The following is an 18,046-nucleotide window of genomic DNA, read 5'->3' on the forward strand; positions in this document are numbered from 1 at the left end:
AGTTATACGCTCATTTCAAGCAGTAAATGTAAGAACAGTGGTTCCAAATTCAATACATCAACCAATCGACAAGGAAGTTGAAAAGGAACAAAGCGACGAGGAAGTAGAAGAAGGAAAAAGCGACGAGGAAGTAGAAGAAGAAATAATTAACGACGAAATAGAAGAGGAAAAAGGTGACATAAAACAAGATATAACAATATTAAACATGGCTCTGACAATCAGTGAATTTTTGAATATCGCAAGCAAGATATTGCCCAACGAGTTCGATGGAAGCGCAGGGAAATTACAACCATTTTTGGACGCATTAGAACTACTTGGAAAATTGGCAGAAGGTCATGAAGACACAGCTGTAACGCTAATAAAAACACGACTTACCAATAAGGCTAGGAACCTAATAACCACGGAAGATACGATTCCACGGATAGCTGAAGCACTGAAGAAAGAACTAAGAGGTGATAATCCGAAGAATTTAATAGCCAAATTAGCCAAGAAAAGGCAAGGGCATAGAGATGCAGCAGTGTACGCATCTGAAGTGGAAGAGTTAGCAGAACAATTAAAAGTAGCATACATAGCGGAAGGAATGCCACTGGAGTTAGCGAAGAAATATACGACGGAAATAGTAGTAACAACAATGAAACGAAACGTTAATGCAGAGAAAGCTAAGCTAATACTGGAAGCAGGTAACTTTACATCACCGCAGGAAGTAGTATCTAAATTTTTATCGATCGATACGACTGAAGAAAATGCACATGGAAGAGTCTTAAATTATAGGACAAACTACGAGAATAGGAGAGGACAGCAGCAATACAGAAGAGGATACCATAACAAATATGACAGAGGAAGAAGAAATAACTTCGGACAACGGAACGAAGGAGAAGCAACGGACAATCAACGAAATTATTCGAACAGAGGATACAGACAATTTAACAATCAAACATACAGAGGAAACCGGAGAGGAGGATGTAACAGGAACGTAAGGTTACTAGAGATAGAGGACAGTCAAGAAGAACAAGAAAACCAGCAGTTGGGGTTTTGAATGAACAAGAAGTTGGAAGCACATAGTCAGAAATAAAATATAACATTTACAACTTCGACCTAAACCTAACGAACTTTGTACGAATGAAAACAGGAATCCTTGAAAACACAAGCACCTTTATCATAGACACAGGAGCTGATATTTCAATACTAAAATGTTCACAGGATTTTATGAAGGAACAGGTGAAACCAAACACAAAGGCGAAAATAAAAGGAGTCACTAAAGGAGAGTTGCAAACAATGGGAGAAGTTGAGACAACACTAGAAGTAAAAGGAACTCGATTCGAACACATCTTTCAATTGGTAGAACCTAACTTTCCAATTCCAACAGACGGAATCATTGGGAGAGACTTTATTTCTAACTTTCAATGTATACTGGACTACGCAAACCTTAAAATGCACATTAAAGAGGACAACGATTGTTACATTAGTACGAAAATTCTGGATAATATAGATAATGACACCATAATAATACCACCCCGATGTGAAATTTACAGAATAGTCAAAATTTTTCAAACGCTAAAGAACGACAGGATAGTGGAGCAACAAGAAATACAACCAGGAATATTCATAGCAAGAGCAATTATTTCAAGTAATAATCCATACATCAAAATTTTGAACACAACATACGAAACAGTAAATGTAGAGGCAAGCACAATCAGGACGTTGGACATTAAACTATTCAACATATATAGACTAGTCAACGACAGCAAGGATAGAAAAAAAGAATTACGAGAATCACTGAAATTAGACATACCAGAATACATACGAGATAACTTAGTATCGTTATGCGAAGAATATTCAGACATATTCGCCCTAACCTGTAACAATTTCTACGAACAGAAACTAAGAGTTAAAGACCAAACTCCGGTATATATCAAGAATTATAGGACACCTCATGCGCAAACAGAGGAATTAAATCGACAAGTACAAAAACTAAGAGACCAAGGAATCATAGAACCATCTACATCCGAGTACAACAGCCCAGTAGTACTGGAACCGAAAAAAGCTATAGATGGAGGAAAAGCATGGAGATTATGCATAGATTTTAGACAATTGAACAAGAAGATAGTTACAGACAAATTCCCATTACCAAGAATAGATTCGATATTAGATCAACTGGGAAGAGCAAAATGGTTTTCAGTTATAGACTTAATGTCAGGTTTTCATCAAATACCATTAGAAAAGTCATCGAGAAAATACACATCGTTTAGCACGGAAAACGGAGCATTTCAATTTACCAGATTACCTTTTGGATTAAATGTAAGCCCGAATAGCTTTTCAAGAATGATGTCAATAGCATTTTCAGGATTAACACCAGACAAAGCATTTCTTTACATGGATGACATAGTAGTGATAGGAATATCTGAAAAACACCACCTAGACAACCTGAAAAAGACATTTGAGACATGTCGAAAATTCAATTTGAAACTTAACCCAGGAAAATGTCAATTTTTTTAGAAGGGAAGTAACATATTTAGGACATGATCTTTCTCAAGAGGGAGTATCACCCGACAAAGCGAAGTATGCAGCAATTGAACAGTACCCGACACCTAAGACAGCGGAAGAAACAAAGAGATTTGTAGCATTTTGCAACTATTATAGACGTTTTATTAAAAATTTTGCGGAAATATGCAGACCACTCAACAGATTATCGAGGAAAGGAGTAGAATTTTTTTGGTCTGATGAGTGTGAAAAAGCATTCAAAAAGCTTAAATCATCTCTGACGGAACCACCAATCTTAAAATATCCTGATTTCAACAAACAGTTTATCCTAACAACAGACGCATCCAACGAGAGTTGTTCAGCAATTTTAAGTCAAGATTACAACGGAATAGACCTACCTATAGCATATGCATCAAGAAGTTTTAGTAAAGGAGAATGTAATAAACCTATAATCGTTAAGGAATTATTAGCGATCCATTGGCGAATTAATTATTTTAAATGTTATCTATATGGAGCACCAACATTCAAAGTAAAAACAGACCATAAACCTTTGACACACCTATTTGCAATGAAAGAACCAACCTCAAAACTCACGAGGATCAGATTAGACCTAGAAGAATATGACTTCGAGATAGAATATACAACAGGGAAAAGTAACTACGCAGACAGCCTTTCAAGAATAACATTGCATCAACTAAAGAACCTATACATAGACAACACCCATATATTAGCTATAACACGAGCTCAAGCAAGAGAAAAGGAGAAAGAAGCAAGACAAACAAAGGCTGAAAGTGAACTCGCACTACAGCCAGAAGCCACCAAACAGACAGTAAGGAAGGTACTAAATAATTTAGAGGCGCATAGACTACCAATTTTGTCCTTTGGAGCAGAACTAATCTCACCAAGACTGAGCATTAGGGCCAAAAACAAAATAAAATGCAGCAAAAGCATAGCCACAGGATTGGATCATTTCGATTTAAACCAAGCGTTGGCACAGCTTGATAAGCTGGCGGTAGAGAAGGCAGTACGTAAAGTAAAGATATACGTAAACGATATTATTTTTAAATTGTGCACAATTGATGAATTTATTAAAGAAGGAAATAAAAAATTGAAGAATATAGAAATATACATATGTGAAGTACCAGAAACAATAAAAGATGACAAAGAAAAACACAGATTAATAGAAGAATACCATAATCACCCGATGTTCGGAGGACACGTAGGGAATAATAGACTAATAAAGAAGCTAAAGGCAAGATTCCGATGGAAAAATTTGGAAAAAGACGTAAGAAAATACGTTAAACAATGCCACAAATGTCAAATTAACAAACCGAAAAGAACACATGTTGAAGAGTTCGTGATATCGGACACATCTTCCAAACCATGGGACATAGTATACATAGATACAATAGGTCCATTCACTAGAAATAATGAAGGTAATAGATACTGTATCACAATGTTGTGTGAACTGACAAAATACGCGGTCAGCATACCAGTGCGCAATAAAGAAGCAGAGACAATAGCACAAGGAATCTTTGATCATTTCATTCCAACATACGGACTCATGAAGCAAATAAGAACAGACCAAGGCACAGAGTATAAGAACGAAGTAATGCAGGAATTAACAAAGCTATTAAAAATAGAGCACAACTTTTCAACGGCATACCACCCACAGTCCATTGGAAGTTGCGAAAAACTACACAGAACGTTGAACGAGTATGTAAGAGCATTCATAGACGAAGACAGAGAAAATTGGGATGTGTGTTGCAGAATGTTCACATACTGCTACAATACAACCCCTAACGCGTATCATGGATACACACCGTTCGAACTGTTATATGGCAGGAAGGTTAACCTACCGGAAGACCTTACACAGGAGATTCAACCATGTTACAATATAGATGCCTACTACAATGAGTTACGATACAAACTACAAAGCGCACACGAGAGAGCTAGAACCTTCTAATTAAAAAACAAAAAAGAGCGGCAAGAAAAGAATAAGCTCAAAGCAACACCTCAACACTTTAAAATAGGAGACCTGGTCCTGGTAAAAAGGGAAGAGAATGGTAAGTTTGATAGTCTTTATGTAGGCCCCTTCACAATAACAGAAGTAAATAACGTTAATTGTAAAATCAGAATAGAAAACAATAAAATCAAGGAAATACATAAGAATAGATTATATGCTTACAATCCGAAAACACAGTGAGTGACAAGTGTAATGAAACAATGTTGTTAAACGAACATTTTTATTTTTATTTATGTATTTACGTAGTTTTAGGAAAGTTTTTATATAAAATAAATTTTTTTTTGTATTGATTACAACACAGTATTGGTTGGTAGCACTACTTGCAAAATTTTCTTCCCCGTAGTCAGAAAATTCTTAGGAGGGAAAGGTGTACAAGAATTCATCTGTACTTATTAGATATCTTTTAAAATACCCTTTAATTATCTACGTTAATTTCTTTCAATTATTTAAATGTTATCATAAACAAATATCTTTCGTTACATAAATATTATTGACCTAGATTGTGAGGAGTAGTTATACATACAGTCACGGTCGGTGTTTACTATAAACACCTTTCAGGGTCGCCGCTGACTCGGCACTTTCAAATATACGTATACAATCAAAACATAGTAAGGGAATCCACATTCCACATTCGTCATTATACTTTCTTAGACGTAAGATTATTCATATTCAAATAGTATCATCTCCACTCCGCGAGACGACGTCGCGTAGCTTGCTACCAGCTTATACTCATGCAAGTATAATAAAACAACTTAAGCAGTGATACGACTATTAATCATTCCACCCCTCGGATAAGGGTTAACCACCCTTACCGGGAGAAGATGGTCCTAGTAACCCTGGACCATTATATCCGTGTCTGCATGAGTTAACTCTTTGAAATGTTCTCTCCATCTTTCCATTATTTGTTTTTCTTCTCGAAATCGATTTTTCTAGAAAACGGTGTGTCCTACCGACTTAAAGCAAGAGTACCTTTTATTTCTAGAATACCTCAAAATTCATTAATCCAGAGTCAAAAATGTTTAAACGTTAAAGATTAAAAAGTTATGCGATAAAATAACCGTTGCCCTACCCAAAACGGACGCCTATGACCGGTACTAGAAATTCGCAATGGATAGAATCAATCAATCTTTTGTCTTCGTTTGTCGGTGTAGAGTTTCTGGACACTCTGTATATATAGCGTGTCTACTGAAGTTGAACACATATGGGAAAATTTTTACTTATTAATTTTACGAAAAAAAGTTATTCTTCATAAAAAGTTCTGCATGGTCTAAAATTTAAAATTCAACCATCAGATTGAAAATTGTTATTATGAAAAGTTGTTTGGAATTAAAAACTATGTTCTAATATGCAATTGAATCCAAATTTTTCTCAAATTACGAATACCCAACATAATTTTTTTTATCATAACTCTTTTATTATTAATTCCAAAGTTATTCCTCATACAAAGCTCTGCATAGTCTAAAATCTAGGGATGCAACCATCATTCAAACTTTATTAATTTTATACGAAGTATGTATGTCAAACCGGTCCGGTCCTGGAAATCGAAAGTGAACAACGTGAAAAATTTAGCTCTCATAAAAATCAAAAATTAAGTGGTATAAACAAATAATAAAATATTAAAAGTAAGATTAATAGTTAAAGGAAAGTGCAGTGTACGACACAACGCAAAAGCCTTCAGAAAAACTGTAAGTTAATGCATGCCTAGATTAATATTCATAAAATCAAAAATCCAGTACCTAATATTTAAGCATATTATAATCAAAAACTAAATAAAATAAACCAGGAACAAAAAACTTGTCGAGAATAGATTAAGACCAGCCGTTTAGCAAAATTAAATATAAAAGTCAGGGACGGCTTTGGAAAATTTAATCAGGTGGAAGATAAATTAAATTAAAGTAGGTAGGTAGTGTTTTCTCTGAACGGATAGGGTGGAAGACACTGCCTGACGCCAACTTTGAACAAAATAAGGTTACGGGTATGATCCCACTCGAATGAACAATAAAAGGAGCAAACCGGAGCATGATAATTCGTTTGACAAAGAGGAAGCATTTAAGAAAAGTAAGTCAACAATAAGAACACCACCCCAAAAAGACGATAAGGAAAAGCAAGAAATGGATGAAATAAAGAACATATTAACAGAACTGAAGCAGGAGATTAAAACAGAAATAAATAACTTAAAAACAGAAATGAAGGAAGAAAATAAGAAGACCAGAAGTGATATAAAAGAACTAAAAGAAGAAATAAAACAAAATAATGAAGAAATAAATATTATAAAACTAGAAATCCAAAAAATGAAAAATGAATGGACTAAGGAAAGACAAGATTTGATAGAAGAAAATGAATTGTTTAAAAAAGAAAATAAAAAGATAACAGAAGATATAAAAGAACTCCAACGAACAATAGAAATAATGGACAAAGACAAAAGGAAAAATAATTTAATTATTAGTGGGTTAGAAATTGATACTGACGATTCAGCAACACTGAAAGAAAGAGCAACAAATATGATTGGAAAACATTTAGGTGTAAATATTAATATTAAAAGAGCATGTAAGATTGGAATAAGAACATGCTTAATAGAACTAGGAAACGAAACAGAAAAAACAGCCATTCTACGAAATAGGAACAAACTAAAGAATGTTGAACCCAAGAAAATATGGATAACAGAGGACCTTACAAAAAAAGAGAGAGAAAAAATGAAATCTCTAAGAGACAAAGCAAGGGAAATGAGAGATAAAGGAAAAACAGTGAAAATTGGGTACAACAAAATTACAGTGGATGGTAAGGAATGGAGATGGAACTACAATGAGGAAAAGGTAGTGGAGGTAGCGAGTCCAAAAAACTAGCAGAGCGACAGAGAAGAGACGAAGTAGATGCCAGACAAGGATCAGAAAACAAGGAAATTACGAATACACTGGACAATGAAAATAAAAGTATAGACTCGATTAGTGATAAGATTAGGTTTAGGAGTTCAAATGTTAAACATAATAATAGAAATAGGATGGGTGGTGGAAATATTGGTAGTATAGGTAGTATAAATAGTAGTAGTAGTAGTAATAACAATAATGGAAAATCAAATACTAGTTTTGTAAATGAAGAATCAGAACAAATAGGAATAGCAACATGGAACGTGACCTCTCTAAATGGAAAGGAAATAGAAATAACCGAAGAAATGGAAAAAATGGGTATCCAAATAATGGGAATAAGTGAAACAAAAAAGGTAGGAGGAGGGCACATAAATCTAAATGAGGAATATAGTCTTTATTATTCAGGAGTACCGCAGGGACAAAGAGCAAAGGAAGGAGTTGGTATAATAGTAAATAAGAGACTAGAACCAAGAATAACACACTATGAAACATTATCATCTAGAATTATAACAATCCAATTGGACCTAAAAGACAAAATAGGATTCATACAATTATATGGACCAACTGAAGGCAGAGATGAAGAAACGATGACAGAATTCTACAATGAACTCCAAAGAGTGTAACGGTCACGTTACAAAATTAGCTCTTTAATTATTATTATAATTATTTTTCCTCGGTCTCCATTTAAATTCTCTAATTTCTCGTATAGGACTACTGGGGTGACGTCATACCTCGGTGATGGAACGTACTCCACCTATCGAGAATGATTTCGTTTTCTGAGAGAGTTTGACGTTTACCTTGGCGGAGAAGCGCCTCTCGTTCTTTACTTGACTGTTGGCTGTTGTGTCGAATAGAGGTACCATATAGAATGGCGGATGATTTCATCCAACTTATTTTATAACATCAAGCAATTTAAAGTAAAGTAAAAGGTTACCACCAAGGATTGTCTGGAGTGAGGAGACATGTGGGTGACAACTCCTGTTGGAGTCTAAATAGGAATCATTCGGTGAGATCTACTTTTTCATAATAATTTTTTTGTATAGCTTTGTTTTTTGTTATGGAACATTAGATATACTTGGTTCATTTTTAAACTTTCTTAGTCAATCTATTAAGGGAAGGATGTAGATTATTTCGATCTTTATATTATCTTTATATCGATCTTTTATATTAATGTGGTTTTTGGTTTTACATAACCAAACATTTTTGAAGTCCTCAAATTAATATTGAAAATAATTACCATTTCTCTGTAGGTTTTAAATTATTCAACATCCAATATTTTATAAATTCAATATATTTTTACAGATATTTCCTCAAATAAATCATTTCAATGTCATTTGTCCATGTATTCACACTCAAAACAGTTCAAGGTTACCTGAGATTGGTTTTTGTTCCAGTTTTAATGGTCGGTTTTTCTATACTATTGCTTCTAAAAAGTTCCTCAATTATTTCTTCTTCCCTTTACTTTTTGCTCATGTTTAAAATGAGAAATAAAACTGGGAATGTTTTTTAGCCATTTGGGAGAAACCCTACCATGAAGTCCTAGACCTTATTTGACCACCTTGGGAAAACACTACAGCCACAGTCAAGTCATCATTGGGTAGTAATCTGGGAGCAAGCTATGGGAGCGTTCCAGCTCAATTTTCGTCTTGGCACCTGGGCCTACAAGAGTCATGGGGTCGCACCATCCTGGTGCATCATTTTCTAGGATGCAACCGCAACCTCGTTTGGGAACATTTAGTGAGGTGTTTTAGTAACTATTGGTTTTTTTTATATTTCAGACTATCTGTTAAATACACTATGTTTTTTTCCAGATTTAGGTTACCTCTGGTTTTTTTTTGACATATTTGTATATTAGACTATTTGGTTCCCAAACTTTGTATCTACGGTAACTTCTTGTGCACAGGAATAAGCCTAGAGAAAATTAGGTTTTTAATAATTTATTATTGCTTTGATATTGGTTTATGTAATTCGGGTAAATTTATTTTTTAATATTACTAGCTTGTTTCCCAAATATTTTACTGTTATTCGGTTTATTCCGTTTGTTCGGTTAATTTAGGTCATCGTCGGTATTTACCTCAACTTCATTTCTACTTTAGTCAATTGTATATTTAACTTTATTTATTCATTATTGTATTTTCCCTTAGTGAGGCTTGGTCCTATTTATTTGTAGTATTTTCATCTTTGTCAGTTTCCTTTAGTTGTACGTAGCAGGCGTACTATAACCATTTGGTAGAAGACTTATGTAATTTTGTACCCTATATATATGTAAGAGGTATTTAAGTTTATAACAGATAACATTATTGTTGTTATCTTTAAAATATATATAGCTTCTTGTATAACTTATGTCATTTTAGAGTTACATGATATATGCTTGTCTAACTCAGAGATTGTTAAAAATCTAGTAGTTATTTTAATAAATATTTATTTATTTTGTATATCATGAATTTTATTATTCCTTTATGTTTGTTATTACAGGTTTGATATATTTAATATTTGACAGCAGTATAAGATACCTGGGAAAATGATCGAAGATCATTTTCATGGCGCCCATGATTTGTTAGATTTATTTATCTTGTTCGTCTTTAGCAATTATCCATCTTCATTCAGTTTCAGTACATTATTCTTATTTTATTATTTCATCTTTTAGTCATCATTACTATCTATATAGAGCTACTGTTCTTCGACAGGCATGCAAACGAGCCGTATCCATCCTTGAGTGTCAAGTGGTTTTCTTGCATCTCTTGCTAGCCAACTCTATTCAGTTTGCCTCTGTCTCTTCCCACTTTACTTCTATCCCTTCTAATCCCCCTTTCTTCAGTACTACTGCACTTTAGTAGTATTTTTCCTATTGCGGCTTCTCAACGTAGAAGCCACTACACCCTTTTCTTTACACACACCCCACTCTCTCTCTACATCTATGTCCCATTAGTTATTTATTTATTTTTTCCTTACTTCTGTTGGAGTATATCTTTCTTTTTACTTTCACTCCAACAGAAGTTTTCTTCTTTTTGTTACAAGAGCACTAGACAAATTAAGAGAATCGAGAGAGAAAATCATAATTTTAGGAGATTGGAATTCAAGAGTGGGCAAGGATGTCAACAAAGGATTAGGATGCATTGGAAAATACGGAGAGGAATGTTTGAACAGGAATGGTGTCAAAATGCTAGATTTCTACCAAGCAAATGACCTACTAATAGGAAACACATTTACAAACCAAAACATCGAAGACAAATATACGTTCGTGGCGGAAGAGAGAAGAGCGAAAAGTTTGGTAGATTACATAGTTTATACGATAAACCTGGAAGATAAAATACATAACGTCTTAACTGAAAAGGAACCGGAACTAGCTACAGAGCACAGGATGGTTACTGCAAAACTCGAGGATGAAAAAATAAAGGAGGTGGAAAGAAAAGATTACCAAAGAGTAAAAGTAAATAAGCTCAAATTAGAACAGGTGCGAGAACATTACAAAAAAGAAACAAATAGGAGATTAAGACAACTAGAAAACCAAAAAGAGGCATGGACACTGGAAGAAAGATGGAACGCCTTCAAAGTAGTCATAAAGTCTACAGCAACAGAAATATGTGGAATCAGAAAACATAACAAACTCCATAAAAGAACGAGATGGTGGAACAATGAAGTTAAAACAGCAGTGAAGAAAAAGAAAATAGCATGGAAAAAATACATTGAGACCGAACTGGAAGAAGATAAAGAAGAATACAAAAGGCTGGGACGATTAGCGAAAAACATCATAAAACAAGTAAAAACAAAGACGTGGGAAGAGTTTGGAGAAGAATTACAACAAAACTATGTAACAAATAATAGAAGCTTCTGGACAACAATCAGACATATGAAGAAAGGAAAACATAAAGAAATAACAGCCGTAAGGGATACAACAAACCAAATCCAAACAACTCCAGAACAAATAGCTAAAGTATGGAAAGAATACTATGAAAACAAATTTAGAAATGCAATAATAGATGATAGAAATGAAACATATCAAGATAACGAGAACAAAGAATTAGAGCAAATAAATAGAGAAGTAATATTGGAAGTATCAAACGTAAAAATAGGTAAAGCTGGAGGGGATGATGACATAGACCCGGAAATGGTCAAGTACATGGGAGAAGAAGGGATAAACTGGTTGTTGAAAATATACAAAGAGGCATGGGAAAAGCAGCAAATCCCAAAAGACTGGCAAAGTAACCTTATCGTGCCAATATACAAAAAGGGAGAACACGTCAACTGCGAAAATTATAGAGCAATATGTTTATCATCGGTATGTTTTAAAATATACACGAAAATAGTAGAGAAGAGGCTAAGACAAGAGGTAGAAAAAGAACTGGGAGAAGAACAAGCAGCGTTTAGACCAGAAAGACAGACAAACGATAACATTTACATAATTAGTATTGACTCGGGGGGAAAGCTCATTCTAGCATTCATAGATCTAAGGGCAGCATTCGACTCTATAGAAAGACAAATTATATGGAAATGCTTGCAGAACATGAAAGTACCAAGTACACTGATAAAAATAATAGAAAATATATACGGAGTAGTAAAAGGACGTGTACAGATAGCAGGAGAAAGATCTGAAGAATTCAATTGGGAAAGAGGTATCAAGCAAGGAGACAGTCTTAGTCCGCTACTATTCATAATAGTCATGAATGAATTGACTAGAAATACTGGAGAAAGAACGAACCAAATACAGACAATAATAGGATACCAAAGATTACAGCCAATAAAAATAGAAGCCCTATTGTATGCGGATGACATAGTCCTGATAGCAGATTCCGTGACAAAAATGCAAAAACTCATAAATATATGGACAGAAGAAATAGAGAAATTAAAAATGGAAATAAACATCGAGAAAAGTAAAATAATGGTCATCGGCGAAAAGGAAGAAAATGAAGTAATTATAAAATGCAAAAATACTCAACTGGAAATAGTTACAGCATATGATTATCTTGGAAGTATTATTACCAATGATGGGAAAATAGACCTCGAAATAACAAACAGAACTAAAAAATCAAACAAACTGTACTACGCACTAGCGCCAATTCTGAGGAAAAAAGAATTGTCCCACGAAACAAAAATTAAAATATATAATACGATTGTGATACCGACGATACTGTATACAAGCGAAAATTGGACTTTACAGAAAAAGCATAATAGTAGGATAAATACAATTGAGATGAGACATTTACGTGCTATAGCCGGAAAGACCAAATGGGATAGAATAAGAAATGAGACAATAAGAGGGATAACTAAACAGGAACCAATAATGAATAAAATAATAAAGAGTCAATTAAACTGGTATGGACATCTGATGAGAATGAAACCTAGTAGACTAGCAAGGAAAATTCACGAAACAAGGAATATTACAAAAAAGAAAAAAGGCAGGCCGAAGAAAAAATGGATACAGCAAATAGTAGAAGCAGGAAAAATCAAACAGAAAACGCTAGAAGAAATGAAACTAATAGCACAGGACCGAAAAGAATGGAAGAGATGGGTGAATATGTAGCTAAATTAAACCCAAATCCGACACCTGAAAGGGTATAAGGAAGGGGAGAAAGAAAGAAAGAAAGTATGTCAAAAAATATGAATTTCGCTCAAGAATAAAGTACCTTTATAGTTTACAATATTTAAATTAGAAGGATGCAATTATTGTATATTGAAACATAGTTTTTAATTCTAAACAACCTTTCTTAATAGCAAATTTCAATATTGTGAAAAATAAAGATACATACTTTACTCTTGAGCGAAATTCATATTTTTTGACATACCTCGTATAAAATTGATGAAATTTGATGTAAATATGATGGTTGCATCTTATGTTTTATGTTTTTTTTTTAACCAAGAGGAGTGATTCAAATTTACCGCGCTGTATTGCTTGATTGTAATTGGTCCAACCACAGGCAAATTTACTCCACTGTTCTAAAATTTTGACACTAGTGACATTTCATAGGTTAATTAAGTTATATCGGCGATTTTTGTGTTTTCTGTGTTATTCGTTTAATTTTTAGATTGTTAGTCTGCTTTTATATAAAAAGCAGTTGTTTTTGGAACTCTTTAACGACGTATTAATTTAATATAATATTTATGGATTAACGTTGAGGGCCGACTAGATCAACCAAAAAAGAAGATGTATTTGGTTATTATTCTAGTGACTTTCTTGGGTCTGAATCTGTCTTTTTAGTTTACTCCTCCTGGTTAAAACATAAACTATAGATTATAGATCATGCAGAACTTTTTATGAAGAATAACTTTAAGTAAAAGTATGTACCTAATAATAAAAAAAGTTTCCCGTAAATGTCCAACTTAAGTAGACACGCTGTTTTCGTGAGAAATAAAAATCATGATTCATTTTTTAGGAAAACCGAAAATATTCTTCTTGCAAGCCTGTCGAGGTAGGCAATTCGATAGTGGGATCATATTGAAAAAAACTGAAACTGATGGAGAGCAGACTTCTTATAAAATTCCAGTTGAAGCTGACTTCCTCATAGTATATTCTACAGCGATTGGTAAGAAACATGCGAGCTTCGGCGTATCTTTATTTTTTTAAATAATTCGCTGTAAAACGAAAATGAGAGACATCTTACATTTCGGTTCGTTCAGAGAGGACCAAAAACGCCCTTACGTAGGTTTTACTTTTATTAGAGGTATAGATTAGAGATAGGAGGGGTATATTTGATGATTTTACCTCTGCACGAACTAAAAACTAGTCAGTCTCCCAATGTCGAATTGCAACAAATCAATACTTAACTCGATATGGATGCTGTAGCGACATCTGCTTAAAACAATTCTATTATAAACTATTGGGACCAGTTTCTGGTTATAGTACATTCTTTCACGGTTTTTGCTGTAAATTTTAAAGAACCGCTGTAATTGACATGAAATTTGGCATACGCATAGCTAACATGTCAAAGAAAAAAAGTGATATGGTGCCGATGTGTGCTTTTGGCCTGGGCGTGACTTTCACCCTTCTTGAGGGTGAAAAAATATATGTCCAAGATAAGTCCCGAAATGGATAAACTGACTAATTTTAAGTAACTTTTGTTCTATAGAGTTTTTTCACCAAATCAATACTTTTTGAGTTATTTGCAAGTGAATATGTTTATTTTTCAACAAAATAACCACATTTTTAGACGGTTTTTCGCAAATAACTCAAAACGTAAGCATTTTGTCGAAAAAAAAAGTGAATAAAACGGTATATATTAGGTCTCTATACCTAGCAAAAGCAAAGTTATAGCTAACGAAAAATAGGTTCATGTTTAAAAAATTACAAATAGAATAATTCAATGTGAAATATCCAAATAATGAAGCATTCTTGGGGAAAACACATTACAACTTTTTACAAGTGTTTCAAAAAAGCTTTATTTCTGTTTTTTTTTAATTCTAGCATCAAATGTAAGCAAGTTACGCTCAAAATTAAGTTGGTCCCTTTTGTTTTGCCAAAAAAAAAAAAATCACGAAGATCACCCCCAAATTAGCAACTTGAATGAAATTAATCGTTACCGCTTCACAAGTTACTTTGCTTATGTTGTGTTTTTATGATCTGTGAGTTTCATCGATTCAAAGTGCTTATTTCTGAAAAAAATTGGTTTTAAAGTAAAATTTTTAAAAATTTTAATTTTGAAAAATATGTTTTTTTTTTCAAAATAACTTAAAAATTGTTAGCTATACCAAAAATCTTATACAATAAAAAAGTCGGCTTTACTCTTCTGAATATTTTGTATTTTTTTGTTTTTCTGTAAGACAAAAGTTGGTTAAGATTCGGTGTTTCTAAATTTGCATACACTCGTGATAAGTGACTCGTTCAAGCCCTTATAACTACAGCTCTTTCAAAAATAAGGACTTTGAACCGATGAAACTTACAGATCATAATGATCAATACATACGCGAGTAAAAAACTTGTGAAGTGGTAACAATTAAGTTCATTTGAAATGCTAATTAGCGGGTGATTTTCCCGATTTCTTGCCAAAAAAAAGGGACCAACTTTATTTTGAGCGTAACTTGTTTACTTTTGATGCTAAAAAACTTTTTTAACATACAAAAATAAGCACTTTTTAAACATTTTAAAAAAGTTAAAATAAGTTTTCCCCAAAAAAGTGCTTCGTTTTTTGGTTATGGCACGTTCTGTATCTCTGTAGAGTAGGGAGTGTGAGTCAAGTCCCACAGCACTTAGGCCACAATTGACCCATTGTACATCCTCCCAGGGGGTTGTCGTCCTTAGTTCATTATCCATCCTGCCATTTCCAGGAAGGTAGACAAATCACCTGGTGACATCTCCCCTATATCGGTAGGTGTAGGCCAAGGCTCGCCGAACGCATACTCTCGTATTGACGATAACTCCGGACATTCACATAGGACATGCTCGACAGTTTCGTCATCTCGTTCACACCTCCTGCATAGAGATGTGTCTACTAGCCCCAGTGTGTGGAGGTGTTTTCTTAGTTGACAATGGCCAGTTAAAAAACCAACGGTCAAGCGTAGGTTTTTCCTGGTCATTCTCAAGTACTTTTCTGATGCTGACTTCCCAAGGTTCCTTAGTGTTACCTTGGCAAGTCTACATCCTGGCCCTTCTTTCCATCTTCTTACGGTTTGCGTGTGGGAGTGACATTTGACAGTTTCCGCGATTGTTGTAGTCGACAAGCCAAAAAGATCACAAGGTCCTAAGAGTCTTAGGCCTGCTGCCCTTCTAGCCAGCTGGTCAGCAATGCGGTTGCCTTTATTTCTGTTGTGTCCTTTAACCCACCTCAGGATGATGTTGTTACCATCCGAAGCTTGGGCTAGTGATTCATGACACTCCATTACTAGCCCTGATATGACGCGTGGTCTGTTCAGGGTTAGTAGCGCTTGTCTTCTGTCTGTGCAGATTATTACAGTTTTGCCGGCTATACCTTTCCCGATTATCTCTTTTGCGGCTATGGAGATACCAGCCAGTTCAGTCTGAACTACGCTGGCATTTTTGCCCATGCCCCATTTTATACTAAGGTTCAATGATCTGGAGTATATTCCACATCCTGAGCCTTCTTTCGTTTTGGAGCCATCGGTGTAGATGCAATATGCATTTGCCACGTTTGACTCCCTATGTTGTCTTGTTTCGATTTTGTAGAGTTTGTCGAAGACAAACGTAGGTTTAATTGAGTCGCATCCATGGCCCGCATGCAGCTGGGGCAGTGCCTCCAGCTCACCCCGCCAGAAACGACATCTCAATTGTCCCATTCCTACATCAAGGTTTGCACCCGCTGAGCGTAACCTCATCATCGTCATCAGCGCCACCTCTCTGACATATATGTCTAAAGGGGTAATGCCAATGAGCAACTCCATTGCAGCAGTTGGTGTTGATTTCATGGCATCTGTTATATTTAGGCAAGCCATCCGTTGAATATGGTTTAGTTTGTTGATCGCTGTTGCCTGTAGCACTTTTGGTACCCAAGCAATGGCTCCGTAAGTTAGCATTGGCCTAATGACAGTAGTGTAGATCCAGGCGACCACCCTGGGCGAAAGGCCCCAAGTGCGTCCGACCGTTCGCCGACACTGTTCATAGGCAATATATGCTCTTTTAGCTCTACTATCTAAGTGAGAGTTCCATGTTAACTTCCTGTCAAGGGTAATACCAAGGTATTTCAATTCTTCAGAGAAATTCAGACTGCAGTTTAGAATCCTAGGGGGTATTAAGCCCGTGATCCTTCTTTTTCTGGTGAAGAGGACCATCTCTGTCTTTTTTGGATTTATAGACAGTGAGTGTTCCTTACACCATGTTTCTATTAGTCTGAGAGCAACTTGTAATCTCTCGCATAGTGTGTTCTCAAACTTACCGCTTTGCAAGACGGTTATATCGTCTGCATAGGCTATTGTGTGGAAACCGTTCTTGCTGAGTTGGTAAACCAGGGTATCCAACACGTTGGATTGGTTGGTTATGGCACGTTAAAATATTCGATTTGGAATTTGACGAATATGAACCTATTTTTCATTAGCTATAATTCTGCTTCTACTAGGTATAATGACCTAATATATACACTATGTTTTTCACTTTTTTACGTGCTATATTTTTTTTTTCGACCAAATACTTATTTTTAGAGTTATTTGCGAAAAACCGTCTGAAAACGTGGATATTTTGTAGAAAAATTAACATATTCACTCGCAAATAACTCGAAAAGTATTAACTTGGTGAATAAACTTTATAGAACAAAAGTTGCTTATAATTAGTCATTTTATCCATTTCCGGACTTACTCTTCGAACATATATTTTTCACCCCAAAATGGCACCCCTAGGGCAAAAGCACACATCGGCACAATATCACTTATTTTCTTTGACTTGTTAGCTATGTGTTTGCCAAATTTCATGTCAATCCAAGCGGTTCTTTAAAATTTAGAGGCTTTGCAATATTTTACCTTTAAAGAACGTACTATTAGGCCTATTCGTGGTTTCTACTGAAATGTAAATGTCTAATTTTTTTTCGTTGAAATTTGGCCATGAATATGTGAATGAGGTAGTGAATTGCAACTTTTAGACTTCCCCATGTTTTCTTTGATTCATTATTTTATATTTAGTTTTCAACGTAATAAAAATATTTAAAAATATTTTTAAAAGATATTTAATTGAAAACTTATTGGATCATTTTCCTGGTAACACCTCCATGGCTTCTAAAAATTGCAAGCCAGATGGATG

General features: G+C 34.6%; 1 protein-coding gene across 3 annotated transcripts in view; it reads left to right on the forward strand.

Moving 5' to 3' along the window:
* Positions 1-18,046, forward strand: part of LOC126892317 (caspase-1-like) — a 91,725-nt gene that overhangs the window by 47,628 nt on the left and 26,051 nt on the right. For all 3 annotated transcript variants that reach the window (XM_050661813.1, XM_050661814.1, XM_050661815.1), the window contains one exon: positions 13,743-13,892. In XM_050661813.1, the coding sequence (XP_050517770.1) occupies positions 13,743-13,892 (150 nt within the window). The remainder of the gene's footprint in view (positions 1-13,742; positions 13,893-18,046) is intronic.

The sequence above is a fragment of the Diabrotica virgifera genome, chromosome 9, assembly GCF_917563875.1.
Source record: "Diabrotica virgifera virgifera chromosome 9, PGI_DIABVI_V3a".
Taxonomy (NCBI): domain Eukaryota; kingdom Metazoa; phylum Arthropoda; class Insecta; order Coleoptera; family Chrysomelidae; genus Diabrotica; species Diabrotica virgifera.